The sequence below is a fragment of the Trichechus manatus genome, unplaced genomic scaffold, assembly GCF_000243295.1.
Source record: "Trichechus manatus latirostris isolate Lorelei unplaced genomic scaffold, TriManLat1.0 scaffold00010, whole genome shotgun sequence".
NCBI lineage: Eukaryota > Metazoa > Chordata > Mammalia > Sirenia > Trichechidae > Trichechus > Trichechus manatus.
Window position 1 is genome coordinate 10,220,095 of NW_004443946.1, and position 23,962 is coordinate 10,244,056.

General features: G+C 37.0%; 2 protein-coding genes and 1 long non-coding RNA gene across 11 annotated transcripts in view; 2 read left to right on the forward strand and 1 right to left on the reverse strand.

Moving 5' to 3' along the window:
* PSMA3 (proteasome 20S subunit alpha 3) overlaps window positions 1–563 on the forward strand; it is a 26,895-nt gene extending 26,332 nt beyond the window's left edge. The window contains exon 11 of the mRNA XM_004370899.2: window positions 406–563. Coding sequence (XP_004370956.1) covers window positions 406–450 — 45 coding nt within the window. The 3' untranslated portion in view covers window positions 451–563. The remainder of the gene's footprint in view (window positions 1–405) is intronic.
* LOC111819506 (uncharacterized) overlaps window positions 1–18,254 on the reverse strand; it is a 29,547-nt gene extending 11,293 nt beyond the window's left edge. Inside the window, exons 1-5 of one of the 5 annotated variants that reach the window (XR_002823111.1) lie at window positions 18,081–18,254; window positions 17,053–17,107; window positions 6,266–15,548; window positions 3,634–3,738; window positions 71–2,807 (exon numbers count right to left, since the gene is read on the reverse strand). This is a non-coding gene — a long non-coding RNA (uncharacterized LOC111819506). Of the gene's footprint in view, window positions 1–70; window positions 15,549–17,052; window positions 17,108–18,080 lie in introns of those variants that run through there. The other 4 variants (XR_002823112.1, XR_002823108.1, XR_002823110.1 and 1 more) reach the window with 4 other exon arrangements.
* Window positions 18,255–18,668: 414 nt separating this feature from the next.
* Window positions 18,669–23,962, forward strand: part of ARID4A (AT-rich interaction domain 4A) — a 65,299-nt gene continuing 60,005 nt past the window's right edge. Inside the window, exons 1-4 of one of the 5 annotated variants that reach the window (XM_023726231.1) lie at window positions 18,669–18,826; window positions 19,919–19,975; window positions 21,748–21,858; window positions 23,689–23,754. In XM_023726231.1, the coding sequence (XP_023581999.1) occupies window positions 19,970–19,975; window positions 21,748–21,858; window positions 23,689–23,754 (183 nt within the window). In that variant the 5' untranslated portion in view covers window positions 18,669–18,826; window positions 19,919–19,969. Of the gene's footprint in view, window positions 18,827–19,918; window positions 19,976–21,747; window positions 21,859–23,677; window positions 23,755–23,962 lie in introns of those variants that run through there. The other 4 variants (XM_023726233.1, XM_023726229.1, XM_023726230.1 and 1 more) reach the window with 4 other exon arrangements.

Sequence of the window (23,962 nt, forward strand, 5' to 3'; positions counted from 1 at the left end):
TGATTGAAACTTTTAAGAGTAGAGCTACATTAAGTATACAAATTTTCTGGGTTACCCACAGTAGGGATAAAGTTGGCCCTGGTTCTTCCAGTGGTTCCAAAAAAATAATTTTTTTTTTTTTTTTTGGTGAAAATTGTGAGGGTTCTTCAGGACGTTAATGCTTTACATATGTGTGTTCTAGCAAGAATGTAGCCTTTGAGTGTTAGAGCAAGATATGTTTAATTATCCTTTGCTTTGCTTTACTTGGGCTCTTGTTCTAAAGCAGTGTTCATTTTTCAGTTACAAATAGCTGAATGTGTAATGACAAGTGCTGAATTAAATTCAAGTTGTTACACCTTAACTTACTATAGGTATGGGTGATGACAATATTAAAATTTATTTTAAACGCTGTTTTTCTTTTAACAGGAATCTTTGAAGGAAGAAGATGAATCAGATGATGATAATATGTAACATTTACTTCACCATCTATTTTAAATTTCTATTACAGTTCCATGTAAACTATTTAGCCCTGTGGATTATTACAAACCCACTCACCAATTTTCATTAAATTTTTGTCTTGTAACCACTGAAGTTTGGTTAATATCTGCCTAACAAAATTGGTGGGGGTTAACTGAGGACATATAACTCAACAGTAAAATGGAGATTTATGCCTACTTTAAAATTCCTTGAAATACTGGAAAATGAAGAGGCTTTGAAATCCTCAATCTAAAACTCTACTCCATCACTTACCTAGTAATTGTTAGTAATCAGCCAGTTGTTAAATGTTAGGTGTGATGCAGAAGAAAAATGTGTCGAATTGGGACAGTTTTTTCAAAAACAGATCCTTTAATATGTAAGAGTCAAGAATGTTTATTTTTCCCTTTATTGTGGTTAGGTGGGGTGATTTAAGGATCAATAAAATCCCTATTCTGTCACTCTTAAAATTTCTTGATCTGTAAGGTTCAAATAAAAATACTACCAGACAGCATTCATGCTAAAATTAGAATATATGTGAAAGTGCTCTGTAAACCTAATTGTTATTAAGTGGTATAGGAAGTACTGTGGCCTGAACGACAACTGTCAGAACCTGAACAGCAGCACTCACAGCAGGAAGAAATAATTGTGAATTTTGCCAGGGATCCTAGATACAAAAAGCTAAAACCCAAACCCACTGCTGTTGAGTCAGTTCTGACTCATAGCAACCCTACAGGACAGAGTGGAGCTGCCCCATACAGTTTCAAAGGCTGTAAATCTTTATGGAAGCAAACTGCCACATCACTCTCCTGCAGAGCAGCTGGTAGGTTCGAACTGCTGACCTTCCGGTTAGCAGCTGAGTGTTTAACCACCTTACTGGGCTCATGCTAGTGCCACTCCATTCAACTGCTATGCTTTCCTAAGAAGGCAGCTTAACCATTGAGTTTAGCTGCAGGGTATTGCTGGACTTTGAACATTTGTGTACTTAAGACAGCAAATCATTATACTTAAATAGGTAACTACTACACAAACAACACAAACTAGTATTTCATTATGGCTTCTTTTATGTGAAATTACCTGCTACATTTTACAACTCATATTTTACTCAGATAATAAGCAAATCTGTGGCCTTTCTTAAACTTTTCCAAACTATGAATGGCACATGAATCTTCTATTCTTACTGTGCTGTGAGTGCATGTATTCTTAAGTAACCCTTTTTAAACTAGGGCTTTGAACTGGTTCTGCCTGGTTCAGTCATAGCTGAGGAAGCATCACTGAAACAGACCCAATTTTTAAAGTTACTGTAAACTGGAAGGAGCCCTGGTGGTGCAGTAAAGAGTTCAGCTGCTAATCAAAAGGTCGGCTGTTTGAAACCACCAGCTGCCCCCTGGAAATCATATGGGGCCATTCTACTCTGTCCTATAGGGTCACTATATGAGTTGGAATCTACTCGACGACAATGGGTTTTGGTAAACTGGAAAGATGACCCGAACGGGAAAAACTATGGGTCGAAGCCCTGCTATAAACTTTATCTCCTTTTTAGAGAACAAGGGCAGTGTATGCATTGCATAACAACCAAATCCCTTGCCCTTCGATTTTAAGCACAGTTCAAAGCAGCACTGCCCAGCTCAAAGATGGCGGCACCCCACTTAAAAGATGGCTGCTGACCACACCACTTTGAATGTGTTGTTCTTCTACAGTCCTGCCAATAAGCCAGTCTCACATATCAGGCTCCTGACAGGGCTCACCCTGCCTCTTCCAAGTCTCCCATTCCAGGGCTTCAACCTGTAGTTTTTCCTATTCTGAGTACTGTGCCAAATCTGCCAAACTGTAAAACTCTGGGTCTGTTGCTGTTTCATGGTTGTTGTTGGCCATGACTGAATCGGTTCAAACCGGTTCAAAGCTCTGTTTTAAACCTAAGTTTGGGCAGCTGAGCCACTTGTAACTCACTACAAGATGTAATAACATCAGATGAAACTAAACAGCTATACCTAGTTCTTAAAGCTATTATGAAGAAACTGATTTTTATACTATACACAGGATTAACTACTATGAGATCGGATTACCCTCTGAGAAATGAAATGATAATGAATAACCTATTTAATGCTGTATCAGTAAGATGGTAAAAAAGCAACTACATTTTACTTTGTGACTGTAAAATTTATTTTAAGAAAGAAAAGGTTGAATACCTTATTAGTGTAAACTTTGTTGATACTGATACCTAAAAAAAGAAGAAGAAAAAATATTTTAAAAGAACAAAATTCTGGTTTAGAGATTTCAAATAATAAAATATATTTAGATTATAAACACACTTATCTGACTGTCCATTTGCTTTTATTTGTATTCATAGAGACCTAAAAAATAAATGAGAAAAATCAAGTCTTAGGTCATCAACATATTTTAACTGATTTGAAAGATTAAAATATTCATTTCATAGGACAAGCACAAATTAATATTCCTTTTTCTCTCATTCTGTAAAATCATCCAGTTATCAGAATACTGGTAAGAATCCAGAAGAAATCCACGTATAAAAAATGTCTTAATGTGCAACACTAAAACATTTTTCTTCCCTACCTTCATGGAACCCAAATTTGATCAATATTCTACTTTCCTGCATTCCATCCTATCCATAATGCAGCCTAAACTTCTGAAATGGTTAGTCCTTTGAGTGTTTCCCATTTAACAGTTTGCAAACTAAAAAAAGAAAAATGATTAAGAGGGCAAGTGCTCTGAACCCCAACCAAGGAAAGCTTTTCTGTTCTATCACTGACCATGTGTGTTCATCTGTTATGGTGTTTACTGTAATAAAATAAGTGCATACCTATCCAGACTGAGGGTTGTTTAAAAAAAGAATTGTCTCTGTTTTGTATCTCTGCTGGTGAGCACACAGGCATTCAAATGCTAAAGACCAAAAATGTTTAAACTGAAATAATTCATACTAGTGACTGCAGGATGAAGTACACTGTCTAAAAACAATTCAAAAATACATTAATCAGAGGCTTCTAAATTAGATAAGCATGATTTATTGTCTGAACAAATCTAAAAAACCCAAGCTTAGAAAATACGTAAAACTTGGGAAAAAATTCTTTTAAGCACAGTAATGGATTTTTCTCATTAAAAGAAGGTTAGAGCTTCCTCTCCACCCCATTATAATCACAATTTCAGAATAAGAAAACTCACTGTAAGTAAAACCAGGGTAGTGGTCTGTAAGCTCAAGTAGTCAATGTAGTTTTGTCATTTGATAATTGTGTGACTTTCGGCTAACAAGTAACTTAATTTCCACATCTATAAAATGAGGATAAGAGTATGTATCATTTATAATGCCAACAAAAAACATGAACTACTTAGGTACAAATCTAAATTTCTGGAAGATTTCATTGAAAATTATAGAACACTGATGAAAAAAATAATAAAACCTAAATAAACAGACTTATTGGAAGACGGTATTGTTAAGATGTCAGTTCTTCCCAAAACGACTTAGAGATTCAATGTAAACCCAATCAAACTACCAACAGACTTTTCCTTGGTAGAAATTGACAAGCTGTTTCTAAAATGAATGTAGAAAAAACAAAGAAATTAGAATAGCAAAAACAATTTTGAAAAAGACACACTATTGCAAGGCTTACTATAAAATTAATGTAATAGACATTTGACACATTATCAACGGAACAGAATGGAGTCTAGAACTAGATTTTTAACAAAGGTGCAAAGGCAAATCAATGGAGAAAGGATAGTGATTTACAACAAACGGTGCTGTTACAATTAACAACTGGACATCCATATACAAAGAAAACCCTTCAAACCATACCTTGTACCATATACAAAACTTTAACTCAGAAGCAATCACAGACCAAAATGTACCTCAAACTTTAAAACTTAGGTGAAACCACAGAAGAAAATTTTGTAACTCTGGTTTAAAAAGAGTTCTCAGATGCTATACCCAAAAGCATGATCCATAAAAGAAAAAAACTGACAAATTGAATTTCACCAAAATTAAAGGCATCTCTAACTAAAAATACTGTTGAGAATGAAAAGATAAGAAAAACTATGGGGGAAAATATTTGCAAATGTATCTAACAAAGGACTTTTGTCCAGAATATATAAAGAGCTCTCAAAATTCAACATAAGTTAACAATATGATTGGAAGAAAAAAAAAAGGCAACAGTCTGAACAGACAATTCACCAAAGACAATACAAGAATGGCAAACAGGCACATGAAAAGATACTTATCATTAATCATCGGGAAAATGCAAATATAACCACAATTAGATACACCACTCCACATCTATTAGACTAAAGACTACACTAAACTTTGGTGAGCATGTAGACCAACAAGAACTCTCACTGCTGGTGGGAATGCAAAATCCCTAGTGTCTGGTTCAACATAACTGACTATAGGAATTTTTAGAAAAAAATACAAAATACAGTTTACAAAATACTTTGAAAACAGCCATATACATAGAAAACCACTCTATTTCTTATCCCCACTTTTAACTATGGCAAATTAAAAAAAAAAAAAACTATAAAAGCATGAAGAAGAAAACTATACTCCCACAATCTAGAAAAACTACTATTGTGTAAAAAAATTTTTTGGTATGTGTATATGTATCTATGTATTGTCCGTCATATAAATATTATATCATTACAAATAAAACTACTGTTCCTTTTTGACCATCCCACCCCTTCAGAGGTAATCACATATTATGTATGCATTTAACATGTATCCTTCCAGTGCATACATAACAGCTCTTTAAAATAAACACCGGTATAATGTGGTTTATAAAAAGCACTGCAGAGTAAGGTTCCTTACTTTGGATGATTTGGATTTTTAAAGGAGAAAGGTCATAAATGTGACAAAAATGGTTTGCAGAAGTGGTACCGTGGAGAGACCAGATCTTCTGGGGTATAATTAGAAGGACTGAAAAGGAAACCAGTGAAAAGCCTTCAGTGACAGGCTGTTCAGACTTATTATCTACAAAAGTTAAATATCTGATTTTTACTGTGTAGCACCAAAGAGTAGAATTTTAGGAAAATTCATTTAAATAAGGAGTAGCAAAAAGCTGGAGAGTCAGCAGTAACCAGGAAATAGCAGTAACAAGTGCTCTCCAATTATAAAATATGAGTAATCAAGGTACAAGTACTATAATTCATTCTTATAGGTGGATGAGGAAATTAAAGCTCAGAGAAGTGTAGTGACTGGTGAACAGGGAATGAACCTGGGGAATGACAAACAGTACAGGGCTTTTAACATTATTTTACAATAAATTAATTCAACTCCTTATTTAAGTAAATTTTCCTAAAATTCTACTTTGTGGTGCTACAATGAATAAATTCAGGAGAAAAACTAAAGATGTCAATAATTAGTACAGAAAACCTTCCGAGATGCCAAATTGGTATAGAAAAGCTTCTGAGATGCCAGAAGTTGAAATAAAGAGACTAATCTATAAAAGATTGTGAAGAACAGAATTTAGATGAGTGGGAATGCACGTGGTATACCTCTTCAAACCAAAGACCATCTGCATAAGAATTCTTCACAGGTTTGAATTCATTAGGTCTGAAGTAGGGTCCAGGAATTTGTATTTTTAATAAGCACCTGATGTAATTCTTACGAACATACTAAAATTTAAGAATCACTGATTTGGACACAGGGTATTAAAAGGTTACTACTTACAGAGTTTTAAGAAAAGACTTCTGTAATAAGGCAAAATGGGAGCTGAAGCTACTAGTAGGGACTGAAAGGTGTGGTATATAGGAAAACTTTTTTTTGTCCATTTAATTTTGTCAGAAATATATGTCTCAGAGATAAGATTACCTATCTAGATGAGAAAAAGGGAAGTATCTGGCAGAAACTTGACAGCAGATGGCTTCAAACATCTTACAATTCCATATTAGCTGCTGCAAAAGAGGACAACATAGAAATCTTAGAATATTTCCAACATAAGGGTGGACAAACAGCCAGGGAGACAGTAAGGAATTAACTGCATAATCGTTCATTAATGGCCGGGGATAGGTATCCTTCATATTTTACAGACAGGTCAAGAAAGAGAAAAATACCTGACTTAAGACAGGCCAGGTCAATTTGGTCAACGAAAATTTCATTGAAGGGCCTGGTTCCCTCCACAAGAATGTTAACACAAGATTCTCTTACCAGCATTATGGACATACAGGTTTACGCTGAAATTATAGTCTACTGACACCTAGTTCATTTCACAGGATAAAAAAGTGATATAATTCATCATTTATAGCTTTAAATGTTCTAACTCAATGTGTATTAGTTGCAAAAAAAATCCTTAAAATTGTTTTGCTGCAACATTTTTTCTCAAAGATATTTGACATTCACAATGTAGCCCATTTTCTATTCTAATCACCATTTGACCTTCCACCTGTTCCTACTGAAAATGGAGTAAATGTGGCCAAATGCAGTTCTTACATATTTCTACAGATAAGACTACTAGAAATGAACAGAGATCCTTCCTTCATAGGCAATATAATGACTCATTCACACGCTGAAATACATTTGACATGGAAAGGCTAAAGGCAAGCTACAAAGCTGGCAAGTCATACACTAAATATTTCTGACAGCCAAAAGTTTCTCTTCCTTCCTGGCACTCCTCTCTCTCATGGTAGGAAGCCAAATAAAGCATTCTGACAAATGACTTCATGTGCAGACATGACGTGCCTTTTTGTCCCTCTAGGTATTTGGACAGATTCCGAACTGCATTTCAGGAGAAGTTTTAACAAAACTTACTCTAGCCTATAAAACCATTCTTCTTCCCTAAATGGAAATATGACAAAACAGGAAGTACACAGCAACACAGAGGAAGCAAGTTCTGTGGCGTACTGGGAACAGTTCTTTGTGACTGTAATAAATTGCAGAACTTCAAATTTGAGAGGAAAACAGCCAAAGTGTGCCCTGGTTGCCTTGGCAATTTTAAGGCCTTAAAGTCCGTATCACATGAGGAATAAGAAACAGGAAGACAGTTTTTCTTTTTGCTATGTTCCTTCATATAAAAATCCCTGCCTGACCAAGATATAACCCAAAAAACTCACAGCAACCCCACAGGGTTTCCACGGCTGTAAACCTCTACAGAAGCAGACTGCCACATCTTTATCCAGTGGAGTCACTGGTGGTTTTGAACTGCCGACCTTTCGGTTAGCAGTCGATTGCTTTAACCACTGAGGCACCAGGGCTTCTTGACCAAGATATAGCCACCCAAAACTATATGAATGCTGAAAGAAGTTTTATAATTGCACAGAAAGACTAAGAAACACAAAGGTTTTAAGAAAGCAGTAAAATTCTGGTTCAGTTTGAGGAAACTACTTGGGGAAAAAAAATTTTTTTTTTTTTTTGACTATACAATTTGAGGTAACCCTGAAGTAAATTACACCTAAAGTTTAATTTATCACCGATTTTAGGATTGGTAGACTCAAAAACCTAACAAACCCTATCACAAGCCAGCAAAGGAAATAAGAAAACAAATTCCTCTCCTATGACTTCTTTTCCTCCTTCCCCATTGCTGCTGTTACCTAAAAAGCATTTTTAGGTAACAAGTTGTATCTTAACTTTCTAAGCTATCACAATTAAGGGAAGAGCCAAACCAAACCCACTGCCACTGAGTCGAATTCCAACTCATAGTGACCCTACAGGACGAGCAGAATTGCCCATAGGGTTTCTAAGTAAGTCATGATGTCAATTCTGTCACACTAGATTTTTTTTTTTTTTTTGAATGAACTAGAGTAGAAAATGTTGAAGTACACTGCACTTTTGTTTGTTATAGGTGTTGGCGTACAAACACATATATAAAATGGACCCCAGTATAACAAAATCAGTGGTCCTGCTTAACTATTACTTGAAATATGCTTTACTAGCCAATGAATTTGATCCTTTGGGATAGGAGTATCAGCAATTTCCTTAAGGGCTAAAATTTATCAAGTCAATGTCTGGCACTTCTGGTTCTTAGGAGATGTAAGGTGATAGTTAACTTTTCAGGGACAGATAGATATTACAAATATACTTAGGACTTCTTATCTGAAAAATATGGCACTGGGTTTGGAACCCTAAAACACGAAGAGCTGTAAATATTTACCCCCCCACCCCACCGCCCCATGCCTCTCATTCTCTAAAAGCAAAACTCATGCAGAGTGATATACCCCAGGTCAGCCAGCCAATGAGTAACTGGGTTATGATTAGAACATGTAGCATCTGGTTTTCAGATTCAATGTTTCTATATTAGGATGCTTAATCAACCTAGCATCCCTTTGAGGTACTGTAAAAATTCTGATAATTTTTGATCTGAGAGTACACAAATGCTGCTTCAGCTCTATGTATGCCTACTGTGAGCCTGACATTATAACTTATCTCTCCATTTCTCATCATTTCCATTTCTTTTAAATCTTGAGGTCAATAACCTCCAAGTATCAAAAAAGAGTCCTCATGAAATATCTCATCCAGTTCCTATTCTCAGGCTACCCCTAATTTCATTCCTAGAGGTATTATGGAATCATGACAAGAAAAATTTACTTGCAGAGTAAGATTATGGGTTCAATAACTGATTTAGCCAGGTGGCCTGTACATATTTTTATTGGTAACAGATATACCCTTAATGCTGGCTAAACTTTTCACAAATTTGTACCACTAGTGATAAGGTAGATCTGTGGGAAGATCTGTGAAAAATCAGTTAATATTAGAAAAACAATCACTATGGCAGTTAACTGCAGCCCTGGTGATGCAGTGGTTAACAGCTCAGCTGCTAACCAAAAGGTTGGCAATTTGAATCTACCAGCCGCTACTTGAAAACCTCACAGGGCAGTTCTACTCTGTCCTATAGGGTCACTAGGAGTTGGAATCAACTCAGCGGCAATGGGTTTATTTGTTTTTAACGTCAGTTAATCAGACATGCCATCTTTTTAAGAACAGCAAGAAAACATTCTAATGAAGATTCCTGATAATCCACATAATGTTCTACGCCTTCCATGCTCTTGAACCTCACCCAATTCCTAAGACCTCAAGTCGTATCATTTTAAGCGACTGATGAAAATGTTTTGGAATGTTCAAAAACCAACAAGATACATTTTCACCGGCATGTATTTGATCATTAAACTTCACCTTTGAGCTTGTTGTTAGACCTTTTATAAACCTTTATTCCACAACTGACTGCCTAAGTATGTGCTAAGGCCTATGACAGATTCTAAAGCTACAAAGATGAATAAGGTAGAGTTCTCTGCCTCTAAGGATCTCATAACCAAATGAAGGAAATACAATAAAAAGTAAAAATGATAGGAATCATATAAGAGGAAATACATGAAATCCGTAAGAAGAGATTACCTACAGTTGTAGAGCTATGAAAGCAACTGTCCCTTAAAAGGTAATATTTGTATATGTGTAGAAAGATCAACATTCCAGATAGCAGAAACAGTATGAATAAAAGCAAAGAAATGGGAAAACACAGGGCTTGTACAGAGAAGCCATGATAGTTTAGTATGACTGCAGTATATGATACTTAAAGAGAGGAGGTAGGAAACAAGGTTGGAAAGAGATTGATACGATCATCAGAGGGATCTGGAATGCTAGCAGCAGAGTCCTGATACTTTATTTTTGTATATAAATATGATTAACAATGGATCCTTTTAAACTCTCTTGGGATGACAGACACTAATATTATACACACTAACACCACCACCTAACATCGGAGTACTTCCTAAATACTTGGCATCATTCTAAGAAACTTTACATGTAATAACTTGTTCAACACTCACGCTGGCTTTGTTAGGTTGCTTCTAATATTATCCCCATTTTACAGGTGCAGCACAGTATAAGGAATTTCCTCTAAACAACCCCCCCAAAACAACAACAACACACAACTCTGGCCACACATATACACTCTAAAGCAAGAAGCATCTTCTTTGCTACCACTGAGTGATTTTCAAAGTTATCATTCTTACAGGGACATGAGGAAGATCTAAATCCTCTAAGTAGTTCAAATAACTTAAGAACACTTGAAAAATAAGATATAAAAGGCACGGAATTAATAAATGCAATCAAAACACATGAATAACTACAAATTAATTAAAAACTCAGAATGCTGAAAATCAATGCAAATGTTATGCTTCTAAATGTACTGATATTTTTTCCTCAATCTGTAAACATTATATGTTAACTCAAAGCTAGCATTATGATGGGAAAACTTTAAAAAACGACACAGTGGTCTATACATTGCCCACTTATATTTCTTCATTGAGTTAGTTATTTTTAATAATGTAATAAATGCCTGCAAACCCACCACCAAAATCAAAAGCAGGGGCTTTGAACCAAAACTACCCCCTGAAGTCATCTTTGGACCAAAAAATAATTTATTTTAATTAGAAAAGAATGTCTGCCTTGAGCTTTTAAAGAATTATCTATGTGAGATCAAATTGACAACTCAAAAGGATAGATGAGAAGCTTAGGGAGCAATGAGTTTAAGTCAATGGTGGTGGAACAATTTGGAGAAGGATGACAAGAATGTTTGTACAACTTGAATGTAATCAACGCCACTGAGTTGTACATAGAGAAATTGTTGAAATGATGTACGACTGTGATTATTTTCACCAAAATGAATAATAATTTCCAAAATTAAAAAGCAGGAGCTTTGATAATTATATCTAGCCAGGTAGCTTCCCTCATTCCACCCTTGCATTAGAGTTCTGTGAAAGGGAAAACTTTTTTTTAATACCTAACTATTACAAATGAGATCCAAAGATAGATATACAAAACAGAGTAGCTCAAATTTCATACATTAATATGCTGTCCCAAAAGAAGGGTTCCAAAAGGGTGGCTGTTGTTTGTTGTTGCTGAGTCAATTCCGACTTATGGCAACACCATGTGTGCAGAGTAGAACTGCTTCATAGGGTTTGCAAGGCTGTGAACTTTCAAAAGCAGAGTGCCAGACTTGTCTTCTGAGGTGCCTCTGGGTGGGTTCGAACCACCAAACTTTTAGCTACTAGTCGAGTGCTAAAAAAGAGCCCTAGTGGCACAATGGTTAAGTGCTTGGTTGCTAACCGAAAGCCAGCATTTTGAACCCACTAGCAGCTCTGAGGAAGAAAAAGACCTGGTGATCTGCACCCATAAAGATTATAGCCTAGGAAATCCTATGGGGCAGTTCTACTACGTCCTATAGGGCCACTATGCATCTGAATCGAGTCAATGGCACCTAACAACAACAATAATGAGCACTTAAGCGTCTGCACTACTCAGGGTCTCCCCAAAAAGGTTAGGCTTTACAAAAACAGATTAAAAAAATGAATAAAAAAAAAAAGGAAAAAATATTTAAAGTTGTGACTGATACCTAACTGATCATTTAAAAGATTTGCTTTTTTCTAAAACAAAATCACAACTTTTTCCTTGCTGTAACAGTAGAAAACAATTTTAATGCCTTAGGGAAAAAAAGGGGTGTGGAGACCATAGAAGTTAACTGCTGAAAGTAAGCTCTTCCTGAAAAACACAGAAGTTAGCCTATTCCCTGTTTTGACATTTCTAACTCTTAAAGTCCTTTCTTAAACTGAATATTATTTTATCTGTTGAAATAAAGTGATTTCTAAAAACAAGACAACATCTTTACTTAGATTTCAGATATTAAAGTATCTTGGCTAAAACATTTATGGCCCACGTACATCTGTTATCTCTTTATAGTCTATTAAAATCAAACTAAAACTAAACACATAGAAAGAAGTCCACTTAGGAAGAGGGAAGATATTTCACCCCACAAGTTTGTTTTAAAACACGCATATATTTTGTAAAATGCTCTCTTAGAACTATATTTTCTCAGTGTTGAAAAACTAACCTCTCCTTAATTTAGTTTGAGAATTATCTGGCTTTTCTGCACTAAATTTATTAATCCACTTTAACTTTTCTTTTTAATAAAAGTTGTACTTTAAAAATCAGAAATAAGAAAGCTCTGATAAAAATACCTAAGTCTAACAGAAAAATGGAATTAAGTCAAAATGTGAAAACAATATAAGATTCAGCATAATATCTTGCCCCCAATTAGGGGCCCCATAAGTAATTTGAGAAAAAGTAGAATAGACGCTTACTACTGGACATTTAAAGCTCTAACTTGCATGTTGAAAACAAATTTCATCTTCCTCACCAACCAGCGGTCTCTTCTGACTTTTCAAATCAGTTAATGGTACTGTTTGTTCCCTACTCTGAAATCTTGACACTGTTTCTTTTGTTTTCTTTCTTCTTTGTTCCTGTATTCAGTCAAAGATTGATTAAATCCAGTTAGCTCTTTTTTCTTGCTCACCTGTTCTTTCCTTTGCCTCCAGGTCCTACTCTAATTTCACCTCATGCTGACACCACTGCAAGGGCATCTTGTCTCCCCTTTAGCCATACTGGACATTCTTTCCGAACAATTTTCCAGCACTAAATTTGTGCACATCATATCCCTCTGTCTATCCAAAAAATCTCAACAAAAGTTACTAAAATCAAAAGGAAATCTATATGGAAAAAATATCTGCAGCAAATTACTACTAAGTATTATGTAATAAAACAGTTAAGGAATAAAACATTCAGACTCTAATAGATAAATAACAGAAATACAGACTAATAGAAGAATTATTAAGTGAAATACAGTAAAAAAGTCCCATCTCACTCATTAACAAGGGGGGGAAGCATTTTTTGCACCTATTAAATTAGTAAAAACAAATATAATTATAGACTACCTGATGCTAATGAGGGTGTGGCAAACTAAACTCATAGTGAGAGTGACAGTGTAAATTACTGTAACCCTTTTCAAAAACAACATGGCAATGTTTTAAGTCATAAAAATCTTCATACAATGACCCTTAAATTGATCCTAAAAAACAGTCCAAATCATGGAAAATACTTATGTACAGAGTTGACAATTGTAGCACAACACTGAAGGATTAGAAACTTAAAAGGGTCAATCAACAGAAAAAGAGTTAAAAATAGCCTGAAGGAAGATTTTCAACCACTGAAATTTATATGTAGACTGTGCAGTCACACTGATGCTTCTTACAACGTTAAAGAAACAAATAAAAAAGAAAATTACTCTAACTTAAAAAAGAATATGCATACAGACGAGGAAGAACAGAATTTATAAAACTAGTATTAGGGTAGGTTAAAAGTAATTTTTTTTTGTTTTTAACTTCCATTATTATTTGTAAAATCTGAAAATAAAACAAAACATAGAAAATCTTCGCTTTCTGCTCACAATCCAGCTTTCAAAGCCCTCTAGAGGTTCCCGAACATGGATAGAAGACAAGCACCCCATATGATTCTGATGTACAGGTAACCCTATAAATGTTGACAAGATGGCCCCACACACTTTTTCTCAACATAATCTTCAGCCAGTCATCATCTCCAAACTCACTCACACTGTCCCAGACATATGTTGCTTTATATAATAGCATTTTTGCCCAAAATCTTCCATCCAATTAGAATGCCTTCTTTTCTCCTAATTTTCTAGCTTGCATCTCATTAACCTTGAAGAGCTTTCACGACTAAAAAAATTTATTTCTGTTCTACCTTTTATAGCAATTTGTCTCTTAAAAATCTCTAGATCTGACTGTATACTGAACTTTGACAAATCTACTTATCATTATGAGTCCTGATTAAATCTTCAAAATCAAATCCATGCAGCCATAAAGTTTCCTTTGGTTACAAATGAGTAAATTATGTAATTTCCCAAAACATAACTATATCATTAGGAAAGCAGCTACACTCAACACAGCAATCAGTTCTGCTTCTCAACAATATACCGAAGTTTACAAAAATAACTGCACGGTGGAATAAATTCTTTTTCAAAAGAGTCATACATATATAACAGCATAACCAATCTTGATTACTAAAAGATAGTTAAATAAAATTACACACCGGGAACAGAATTTTCAACACCAGACAGCAGAATTCAGGTCTTTAAAACTGGAAATCCATGCTTCATTTTTCCACAAAAACCAGGTGTACTCTAAAAGACAAAGACTTCTTTTAGAGTATGTTATAGTCCACACACTGCAGAACGCAGAACTTTGGAGTCTAATCCTGATTTCAAAATAGCTTTACACGATAGAAACATTATTAAAAAACTGACAATTTTGATATTGCAGGAAAAATCTATAATCACCCGTAAAACCATTACAGAACTTTAAGAACACTTATTCTCAGCCTGGGCTCATTCAAATATGTTACATAAAAACAATTCTATCATAATTTATTTTCTTTCATTCATACCATGGTCTACTGGCTGTTCAGGAGTCCCTGGGTGGCACCTGACTACTAGCCAAAAGTTTGGCAGTTCTAACCCACACGAGGTGACTCGAGAGATAGGCCTGACAATCTGTTTCCGAAAGGTCACAGGCTTGAAAACCCTATGGAGCAGTTCTAATGTGCACATATGGGGTTGCCATGAGTTGGAATCAACCTGACAGCAGCTAACAACAACTAGCTGTTCAGTTAGTATTCATCTACAATTACTTCCAAATAAAATGTCATAAAATTCTTAAAAAAAAAGGATTGAGAAATAAAAAAAAATTTCGAGTTACTACTTTGATATATTTTTAATGGGTTCTACGTTTTGTTAGCAACTGAAAATCAGTTCAGCATTAAATCAATATTTGGAATGTTAAAAATGAAAATCTGAAGGTTCAGACAGCACTTGTGCAGTATCATTAATTCTCAGAAAAGAATTCCTATAAAAGAAAACTAGTTTATTTCACATAGTTTGCATACAAATATGCACACATTCATAAGAAATATTTACAGAGCACCTAACATGTCCCAACTAAGGGAACATAACGATGAAAATAGTTGCTGCCCTCTGGAAGTAGTCTCTTAAAAGGGAAAAGAGTCAAACAATTCCAACTTATGTGTGATCAGAGAGGCGTGCAAATGGTCTCACGACACAAGTGCTGAGGGAATGCACCTAAGAATGAGGAACTTTAGACAAGGCTAGACAGAAACATAAAGTAGTTAAACTCAACTAACCATACCATAAGAGTAATCTGTTTGTTTTCAGTATCTTCTAAATGTCACTTCTGTTGTAGCAAAATGTTTCACTGTACAAATGCTCAACTATCCTAAAGATCCACTTCAGAAGCACCTAACAGAGAAAAACAGTTGAAGAAATCATTCCTAAGGCCTAAGAAAAATTCTGAAATTTATATGTAACTTAAAGATTGCGATAATTCTATTTGATGATGAGCTCTTGTCATAAGTAAACAGAGATCCAGGAGACAAAGTTTAAAAATAAAGTGAAGATAACTGCTGAAAAATCAGCCATTGAAAACCCTATGGAGCTCAGCTCTAATCTGATACACATGGATCACCATGAGCCAGGATCCACAGCAACTGGTCTGGTACCAAATTTTAATTATGAGAAACAGAAATATTTAAAATAAGGAATAGAAACTGAGAAACTGCAAAATCCTTTCAGGCTGCTGATCTGAACAACAACTTCAAGTCAAAAGTGGTCAGCAAAATGCTGTACAGAATGCCAACCTTTCTGATTCTCAGGGTTATTTGTACTGTAATTATTTTTCTACTTGTATATGTTTTATGTTGCTGCTGCTGCTCTATTAAATTTTGACTCTAAAAAAAAATGAAGTTAAGAAAAATAGAAAATCAGAGGAAAAAAGTAGTAAAAAGGAGCAGGATAACAAAGGTAAGTGCAACAGGAGCAAAAGCTTTCTAACAGACAATTACACAAGTATCAAAAGCCTTATATGTACAATACTTTTGACCTTATATTTCCACTTTTAGGAATTTACTCCGAAGAAATAATCAGGGATGTAAAAGAACATCTAGACGACTAGAGGTTTTAGTCACTGATGTCAATCCGTGGGCAAAATATTTTGCAAAACATGTACAAGGACTTCCAGTGACACAGTACCGCTCTTTAGTAAAACTAAGACAGATTATATAAATTATGATATATCTAGCCTATATAACAACATTAGACTGCCACGAAAGATGCTTCATGGACAATATTCCCAATGTGCCTGACGTTTTCCATAAAGAGAAAAAATATGACTGACAAACTACAGAACTAGACTGTGAAACAAAACAAACCAGAAATCCCCCTATCAGTACAGTATAAACTGTGATTACCTTTTGGTACAGGAAGTAAGAGATTTTTGTTTTCTTCCTTTAGCTTTTTTATAATAATTATTTAAAGTTCAGTAGTGAAATTATAGGTGATTACCCACTGGGAAATTCAGAAGTATTATATTGTTTTACCATTTCCTTAAAAAAAAAAAAAAATCACCTCTAAATACATACAGACAAGATTGTCTTCATATAGTTTTTTACACAAAGGAAAAAAATCATGAAACGGTAGTGTTTCATGATGCAAACATTAAATACTTAAAAATCCAGAGATGAAAACTACCCAAATGGGTAAAGAAATACATAGGGCTGACCTAATTTTTGAGTTTCACCCTAAACTATCAAATCAGGTAGCTCATTTGCATGCTTTACCAAAGAAAACATCTTTCAGCTACTATTCTTCCAACTTCTCATTTATGGCTTTCCTCCAGTGTTTCACAGAAAACTTTTCCAGGTGGGTCTCTCCAGTTCTAAAGATTTGTACAGATATTAGGACTCACCTCAGTAATATCTGATTATGTGTCATTGACATGTCCTGTATTTTCCTCAGCACAACTGCCAAAAAGAAACAGTAAATTAAGTCACTCAAGCATTTTTTAGTCTTGAGCCCCAATACAGCAATAGGGCTTAAAACACAGGTAATATAAAAATAATTTAAACCATCTGGCGATGTGTGACCAGGTCACTCGATAGAAAATACTGACATACATTTCATTTTCTTAAGAATCTTGAGAAAAATCACTGCTATGAATAAAAGGACTCAGCTTTAAGTTCCCTTGTTGAATAAAATTAGTCCATAGGGATTATCGACAATATTTCACATTTCTTACTATGAGTCTTTAAAAATTACTCTTCAAAGAATACTCCAGTGCCACCATCTAAAATCTCTAAGTTTTTGTTTCATCCAACAGAGGATTTTGCTAAGAGAATACCGATGGCTGTCCTAATCTATTCCTATCAGCGAGGTCCTTTTATATAAGGTGTTTTTAGACTCTACAGAATCACTGCTGTAGCACAGCCGCTTGCCCAAGGTCACAGTAGCAGCGTCAGTGCTGGCAAGCAAATTCCTCAGCATCTGGATACCTAGCGCATTCCTCAGTTTCCTCACAGCTTTGTTGCAAGAGGAACACGCGGAAACACCCTCTCCCCACGCAGGATGCGTCTGAGTAAGAACCATTCCTTTTCCGTCATAAAGTGGCCCCCACAGCCGGTGACACTCGGCTGGAGAATATGTCAAGTTCCCAAACTCAATTCTAAACGAACGAAGGACTGCTAGAAGAAGAGCAAATTCAAGAAAACCTCTCACACTCTCGAGATCACCACCCAGAAAGAGACGTGCACATCTCCTCCGCCTCTTTCTCTATCGGCGGGAGAGGAAGCCTCGCCCCCTTTCATCCCGCTCCCCCCTCCCTACCCCACTGCAGAGAGAATTTACTTTGCCATGGCTGCCGAGCTGCCCCTCCACTTCCGGTGCCGCTAAAGCTGCGCCATGCCCCAGTCAGGCAGACAACCATCGCCTCCAACTGACCTTTTTGACGGGTCTGTGACTCCTCCAACATTTACTAAGTGGTGTCGTGGAGAGAACGGTGAATGGGTTCCACACTCAAATAAATCTACCGGATTGAGACTCCGCTCCCTTCTCGCCAAAAACATAAAATGTGATAGAGCCGTAGCCCCTGCTGCCGAGACAAAATGGCGCCGAGAAGCCGGCTTAGCGCAGGCGCCTTAGAAAGACTCTGCCCCGCCCCCGTGCAATCCCCTGGCCGCTGCTCTGGGTTCTGTTTCCATGGGACACTTCGCCGCCAATCCTCGTGCCGAACTGCTCTTCCTGACCCCTCAATTCACCAATCAGTGCTCAGCCAAGCACATCCGGAGTCGTTTTTACCAATCATTTCTCAGGACTTGCTTACTCAATACCTTACCCTCCAATAGCACTGGCATTCGAATACGGCCAATCATAAGTGGAAGATGTCCTACCTTGCTGTTTTTCGCACCAATCCGTGAAGTTTCAGAGCTACATCCAATCAGGACCGCAGCTAGCGAGCTCCAATCCGAAGCTCTTCGGCGTCATGAGCAGCCAATAGGAGTTCGTGTAGAAGCGAGTCTGCTCAACAGCTTGTTATTTGGTGGATTGTGGCAGTAAATCGGGCGAGTGGGGGACCGGGCGCAGGAACTGCTGCCGCGGCCGGGAGTGGTGCTGCCCGGACAGGGGCCCGCGGGCGTCAGCGGGCGAGAGGACTGGGGAGCTGACAGCGCGCACTTCACCCGCAGTTGGTAGGTGCGGAGAAGGGAAGCGAGGGATACTGAATGGACGAAGCGGCAGTAGCAGCTGGTGCTGCTACCCGGGGTCCTGGTGCAGTTGGAAGCTTTGGAGGTGGGGAGGGGGGTGCCAGGCAAGCGGCGCAGCGAGTGCTGGGGAAGGGGCAAGTCGTGGAGCAGCGGCAGCAACTGCAGGAACTGCTGCTGCAGCCGCCTCTTCGGCCGCCTCCCCGGGTTCCCCGGGAAAATGGCTGTGGGGCTGGCCGCGCCGCTAAGTTTGCTTCCGCGCGGTGAGGAGCGGGCTGCTCTGGGGAGCCGGTCCCCAACTCCGCGGTGCGTCCTCTTCGGTAGAGTCCGTGGCAGGACCAGAAGGGCTGGGGGCTGGTGCTTCTCTGAGCTGTACAAAAAGTTGAGGCGGCCGCGGGGAGGAGGCGGTGGCTGCTGCTGTGCGGCTCCCCTCCCCTCCCACACCCTGTCCCGGCCACCTCCCCTTCTCCTCTCCGCCCCCCCCCGCCCCCTCCTCCTCGCAGAGCTCCCCTTACTCTCCCGGCTCCGGGCTGAAGGCCGCGGCCCCTGCCCCTTAGGGGTGAAGAAGCGCTTCTCTTTCCTGACATGGTGCAGAGTGAAGGAAGGAGAGCAATGGCGCCGTGACACTCAGCTGCCTCCACCGCGGGCCCGGGGCGGGCTGAGGGGGCCGAGCGGCGGAGGCGGGTCGCGGGCCTAAGTCGGGAGTATCCGGGGGGCGGCTGAGAGGAGGCTCGGCGACCGCCCGTCTGGTGGGCTGTGGGAACCCGAAACGCGCCCTGCCCTTTTCCAGCGCGACCCGTCTTGGGGCTCCGAGTTGAGCATTCCCAGTCAAAGTGGCAAGCGAGGTGGGGGCGCGGTGGGCCGCTGGCGAACTCCGGGGCGGAACGGGCTGCCCTTTGGCGCCTCTGAGGTTCTTGCCGCCCCTCTGCCCCTGCGTCCTGGCTGCCCTCCGAGGGTATCTTATCCCTTCCCTGGTGAGGCTTCTGCCCCTCCCCGCTGGCGTTTGTTTACTTTCTTTCCCTGGGTCGCTCCCCGCTGTTGGCTGATTCTGTGCCTGTCTTTCCCTCCCCATGGTTCTAGCGACAGTGAAGATAGGTCGTTGAGCTGGAACCCCACAGATCACCAATAAAAATGAAGGTAAGTAGAATCAACGCTGCTCTGGACCTCGAGATGTCCCTGGCCACTGCCTGTCGTGAGGCTTGTGCCGTGGAATGTCATTTTTTTGCTCCTCAAAATTGATTTCTCTACTAAGCAGCACTCAGTGAAAATGAAGACGTGTTGAATGGGTGAGAAATGATCAGTGTATGTAAATGCAGCCGGTTCAGCCCCTCTCTGAAGCAGTTAGCACTTTGGAAAGGCTGGTGCAACCTTTCAATTGTCCATTGGGCTAGTATTTTTAAACACTTCCTGTGTTGGCAGCAACCGTCGCAGAAGTAAAGCTTTTGTCCTGCTTGGGTGCCTTGGGGGATTTTTTGAAATTTTTTTTTTTCCCCCTGTGCCAGTGCAATTTGCTAAGAGAAAGAATATATGGATTGAGTAAGGGATATATTTCTTCTGGGAATAAAGTGAAATTCTGGGTTGAAATATCTGAAGTTGAACTAAAAGTCATAATAATTTTAGTCCAATTTTTATAGTAATTTTTTTTAGCATATATCTAACCTAAAAAAAATATTCTTCTTAAGATAACTAATCTTGCAAACATCACTATATGATATTTAAACGGGAAGGTATCCTAACATTCTGGAGTGCTGTGGCACAGAATGTTTCAGGTTGGATATTTATTTGTGGAAAGCATTCCTCTTCACTTTGCATTCTTTGTAAATCCACTAACTTTAAAAGGTTATCGGATTCCTAACTCGTTTACTGTTTCAGTGTATTACGCTCTGAAATGTATATATAGCATTTTTCTAAAACTTACTTTTCCTTTCCTGTCTTCTTGCACTAAGTGACACGTCTAAACTTTAATGTGACTTGGGAAAATGAAAAATCTTTTTTTTTTTTAACTTAAAAATGTCTCTAAAGTGTACAGTGTTACCTTTGCACTTAGCAATGTTGAATTTGAATTTGTGTGACTACACTTACCTTTAGGAAAAACAGATGAAATGACAGAGATAGCAATCATTTTATTACTGCCAGGATTAAAATTAATAGAATAAAATTTCTTACATCTTTCAATGTATCATTCTAATCATGGCCTTAGACATTTCTTAGTGAAGCTTATTTTTATTACCAAGACTACCAGAGCAGTAAGCTAGATAGAGCTACAGGTCTTGAGACATCGGTTTACATCTCTGCATTCATCAGCTGTATTCAGACATAAACCTATCATATGCACCTTTCAACAAAAGAATTTTCCAAATAATACTCTCCTTATCAAGCAGGTTGTCTTCATTTCTTATCTATATAGTTACACTGTATCTAAGATGTAGCCTTTATGTAGCTGTGTTAATAAACCTTTGATTGCATGTTGTTAATATTAATTTTAATAGCAATATTTCTTTTGATTTGAAGACAGCATTTTGAGGAGGCCATGAATGCCTTAAAATTTTATGAGAAAGTTCAAATGAATGTACTTTTCCTCCTTTTTCTTGTTTTTCTATTTCTTGTGTAAATTGTAGAACTATTGAACTGTTTTATATCTATAAAAAAAATTATTGTTGTATTTCCTTACTGATACTTTGCAATTACAACTATGAAACATTCCATGTTGGATAAGAACAGCAGTATATAAAAAGAAGGACTGTTGAATAAAGTGTTGGCTTTAAGGGTAGTTTTCAAATTATTAATGATGTTAATAAGCAAATAATTTTAGCATTTTTTTTATTTTAAATATAGACCCTTTGAATGAGTCTTGAGGCTGAAGTAGGAAAACTAGTAGTGACGTTTAAATTTTGTGATCCTTTCATCAGGCGGCGGATGAGCCTGCCTACCTGACAGTGGGAACTGATGTCAGTGCCAAGTACCGAGGTGCCTTCTGTGAGGCAAAGATTAAGACTGTGAAAAGACTGGTAAAAGTTAAGGTATTTGTTTGTTGTTGTTGTTAAATGTAACAGTTTTATTAACTCTGGATTGAAGAGGGTTGGGGAGCAGGAGACTACAAATCAACATTTTATTTATTGAATTATTACTATGTAAAAGCAGTGTTATGTATTATACTATAGAAAAAGCAGATTAAGACTTGAGAAATAAAGAACTCAAAAGGAGAAATTATTTCAAAATGTTTTTACCAGAATACCCTGCCCATACTTCCTAGTATTTGGATCTTCCCTATTTGTGGCAGTGTACTTACTTAGACTGTAATCTTGTTTTCTCCTATTTGATGTTTAGGTAGAGACAATTTCAGTGGTTAGGAAAAACAATACAGTGGAACTTATGTTTTCAAAACACTGTCAAAAATGAGTCAAGAACTTGATTTTTAAGATACTTTTATAACTAGAAAAAAGTTAACATACTATCCCTGTATAGATTTGGAACTACAAAAAAAAAGAACAGCATTAACACCCGCAGCTTCTGTCTCAGAAATATTACTGTTAATGTTTTTGTGTTTCTTTATGATAATTTTCCTATATAAGTATTTTTTAGATAATCTTTGTTACTTAGATTACAAAAGTAAGCAATGCTTATTATAAACGTTTTTAAAATTATAGAGCTACGTAATACAGTTTATGAAAGTTCTCCTTGATACCACCCCCAATAGATTTGGTTTGATCCTCCAGATATTTTACTGTGGCTATCATAAAATTATTGTTATTATTACTGGATCATTATTGAATTACTTGTAGTTTTGCAATTTGCTTTTCTCACTTAACGTATTTGACGATTTCCTACTGGAAAGAAGCGCTACGAAAGGAAGAAATGTCTGACTTGCTATATCCCAAGTAGAGTAGTACCTAATACATAGCAGGCATTCAAAATTTGTTGAATGAATGAATGAACTAGAGGAGTGTGATTTGTGTGGTAGATGAAATAGATTCATCTATGATTAGTATAAAATTTCTGTTTAAACTTTGATCTGCCTGTGGAATTTCTTTCAGTGGTATTAAGATGTCATTTGGCATTCATTTTTTTCTCTGATTTCTTTTTACTCTTATAGGGCATTTTTATATAGCCTTTTTACTATGTTAGCTATACAGGATTTGTTTACTAAATATTTATTTGGGATTATTTGAAGCTTTTAACTTTTTGTTAGTATTGTGTCTCCTAATGTTTATTCATTTATTTATTTTAAATCAATACTATGATTGTCAGAGGAAGCCCTATAATACATACATTTCCTAGAATTTGTATTTTCTTATTTGGGTAATTGCTGTATTATGGTTGCTTACTCTATATGCTTGGGAGGAGCTGTAGCAGAAAAGAGCATTTGTTTGTAACTGAATTACATATTATGATTATTATTCAGGCTTACTCTGTAAAGATTAAAAGATTCTGGTTTTATTTTATTTTCCTTGCATATAAGGAATAGAGTTTAATACTGTTTTTTGATATACTTGGTGACAATCAGAACCTTTTATGACTTGTTAGTAAAGAGCAGTAAAGGCTGTTTTAAGCGTTCATGTAACCATTACCGATTATAAGTCTTCTATAGTTTGTTTATTCATTCAACAAACATTAAGTGCTTATAATATGCACTGAAGCTTGCTGACTGCTGGGGACATAGTAATGAAGGGCAGCTTCAGTGCTCTAGGAGCTCAGTTAATGAGAGAGACAATAAATATAAATACAAGACAACGTAATGAGAATTATACTACAGATAACTAGAGGGTGCTAAGATAACATAGGTAAAGCCATTGTTACCATAATAATATTGTTTTAAAAGTAACATATGAATGTGCAAAAATGTTTTTCAGGTACTCCTAAAACAAGATAATACTACACAACTGGTGCAGGATGATCAAGTAAAGGGTCCTTTAAGAGTACGTATGTTTTACAGTTTAAAATCTGAAATGATGGGTCATAAGTTGAGACAGTAACTCACTGAATTTTACATTTATAGATATACTTTAAAAATTTTAGAAGGATATCAATCAGAATATAAAGGTACAAATGAAGTGTTTGTTTAGTATAAATTATGATATTACCATGACTGCATCCTTAGATTAAAAATGTTAAACATCTTACAGA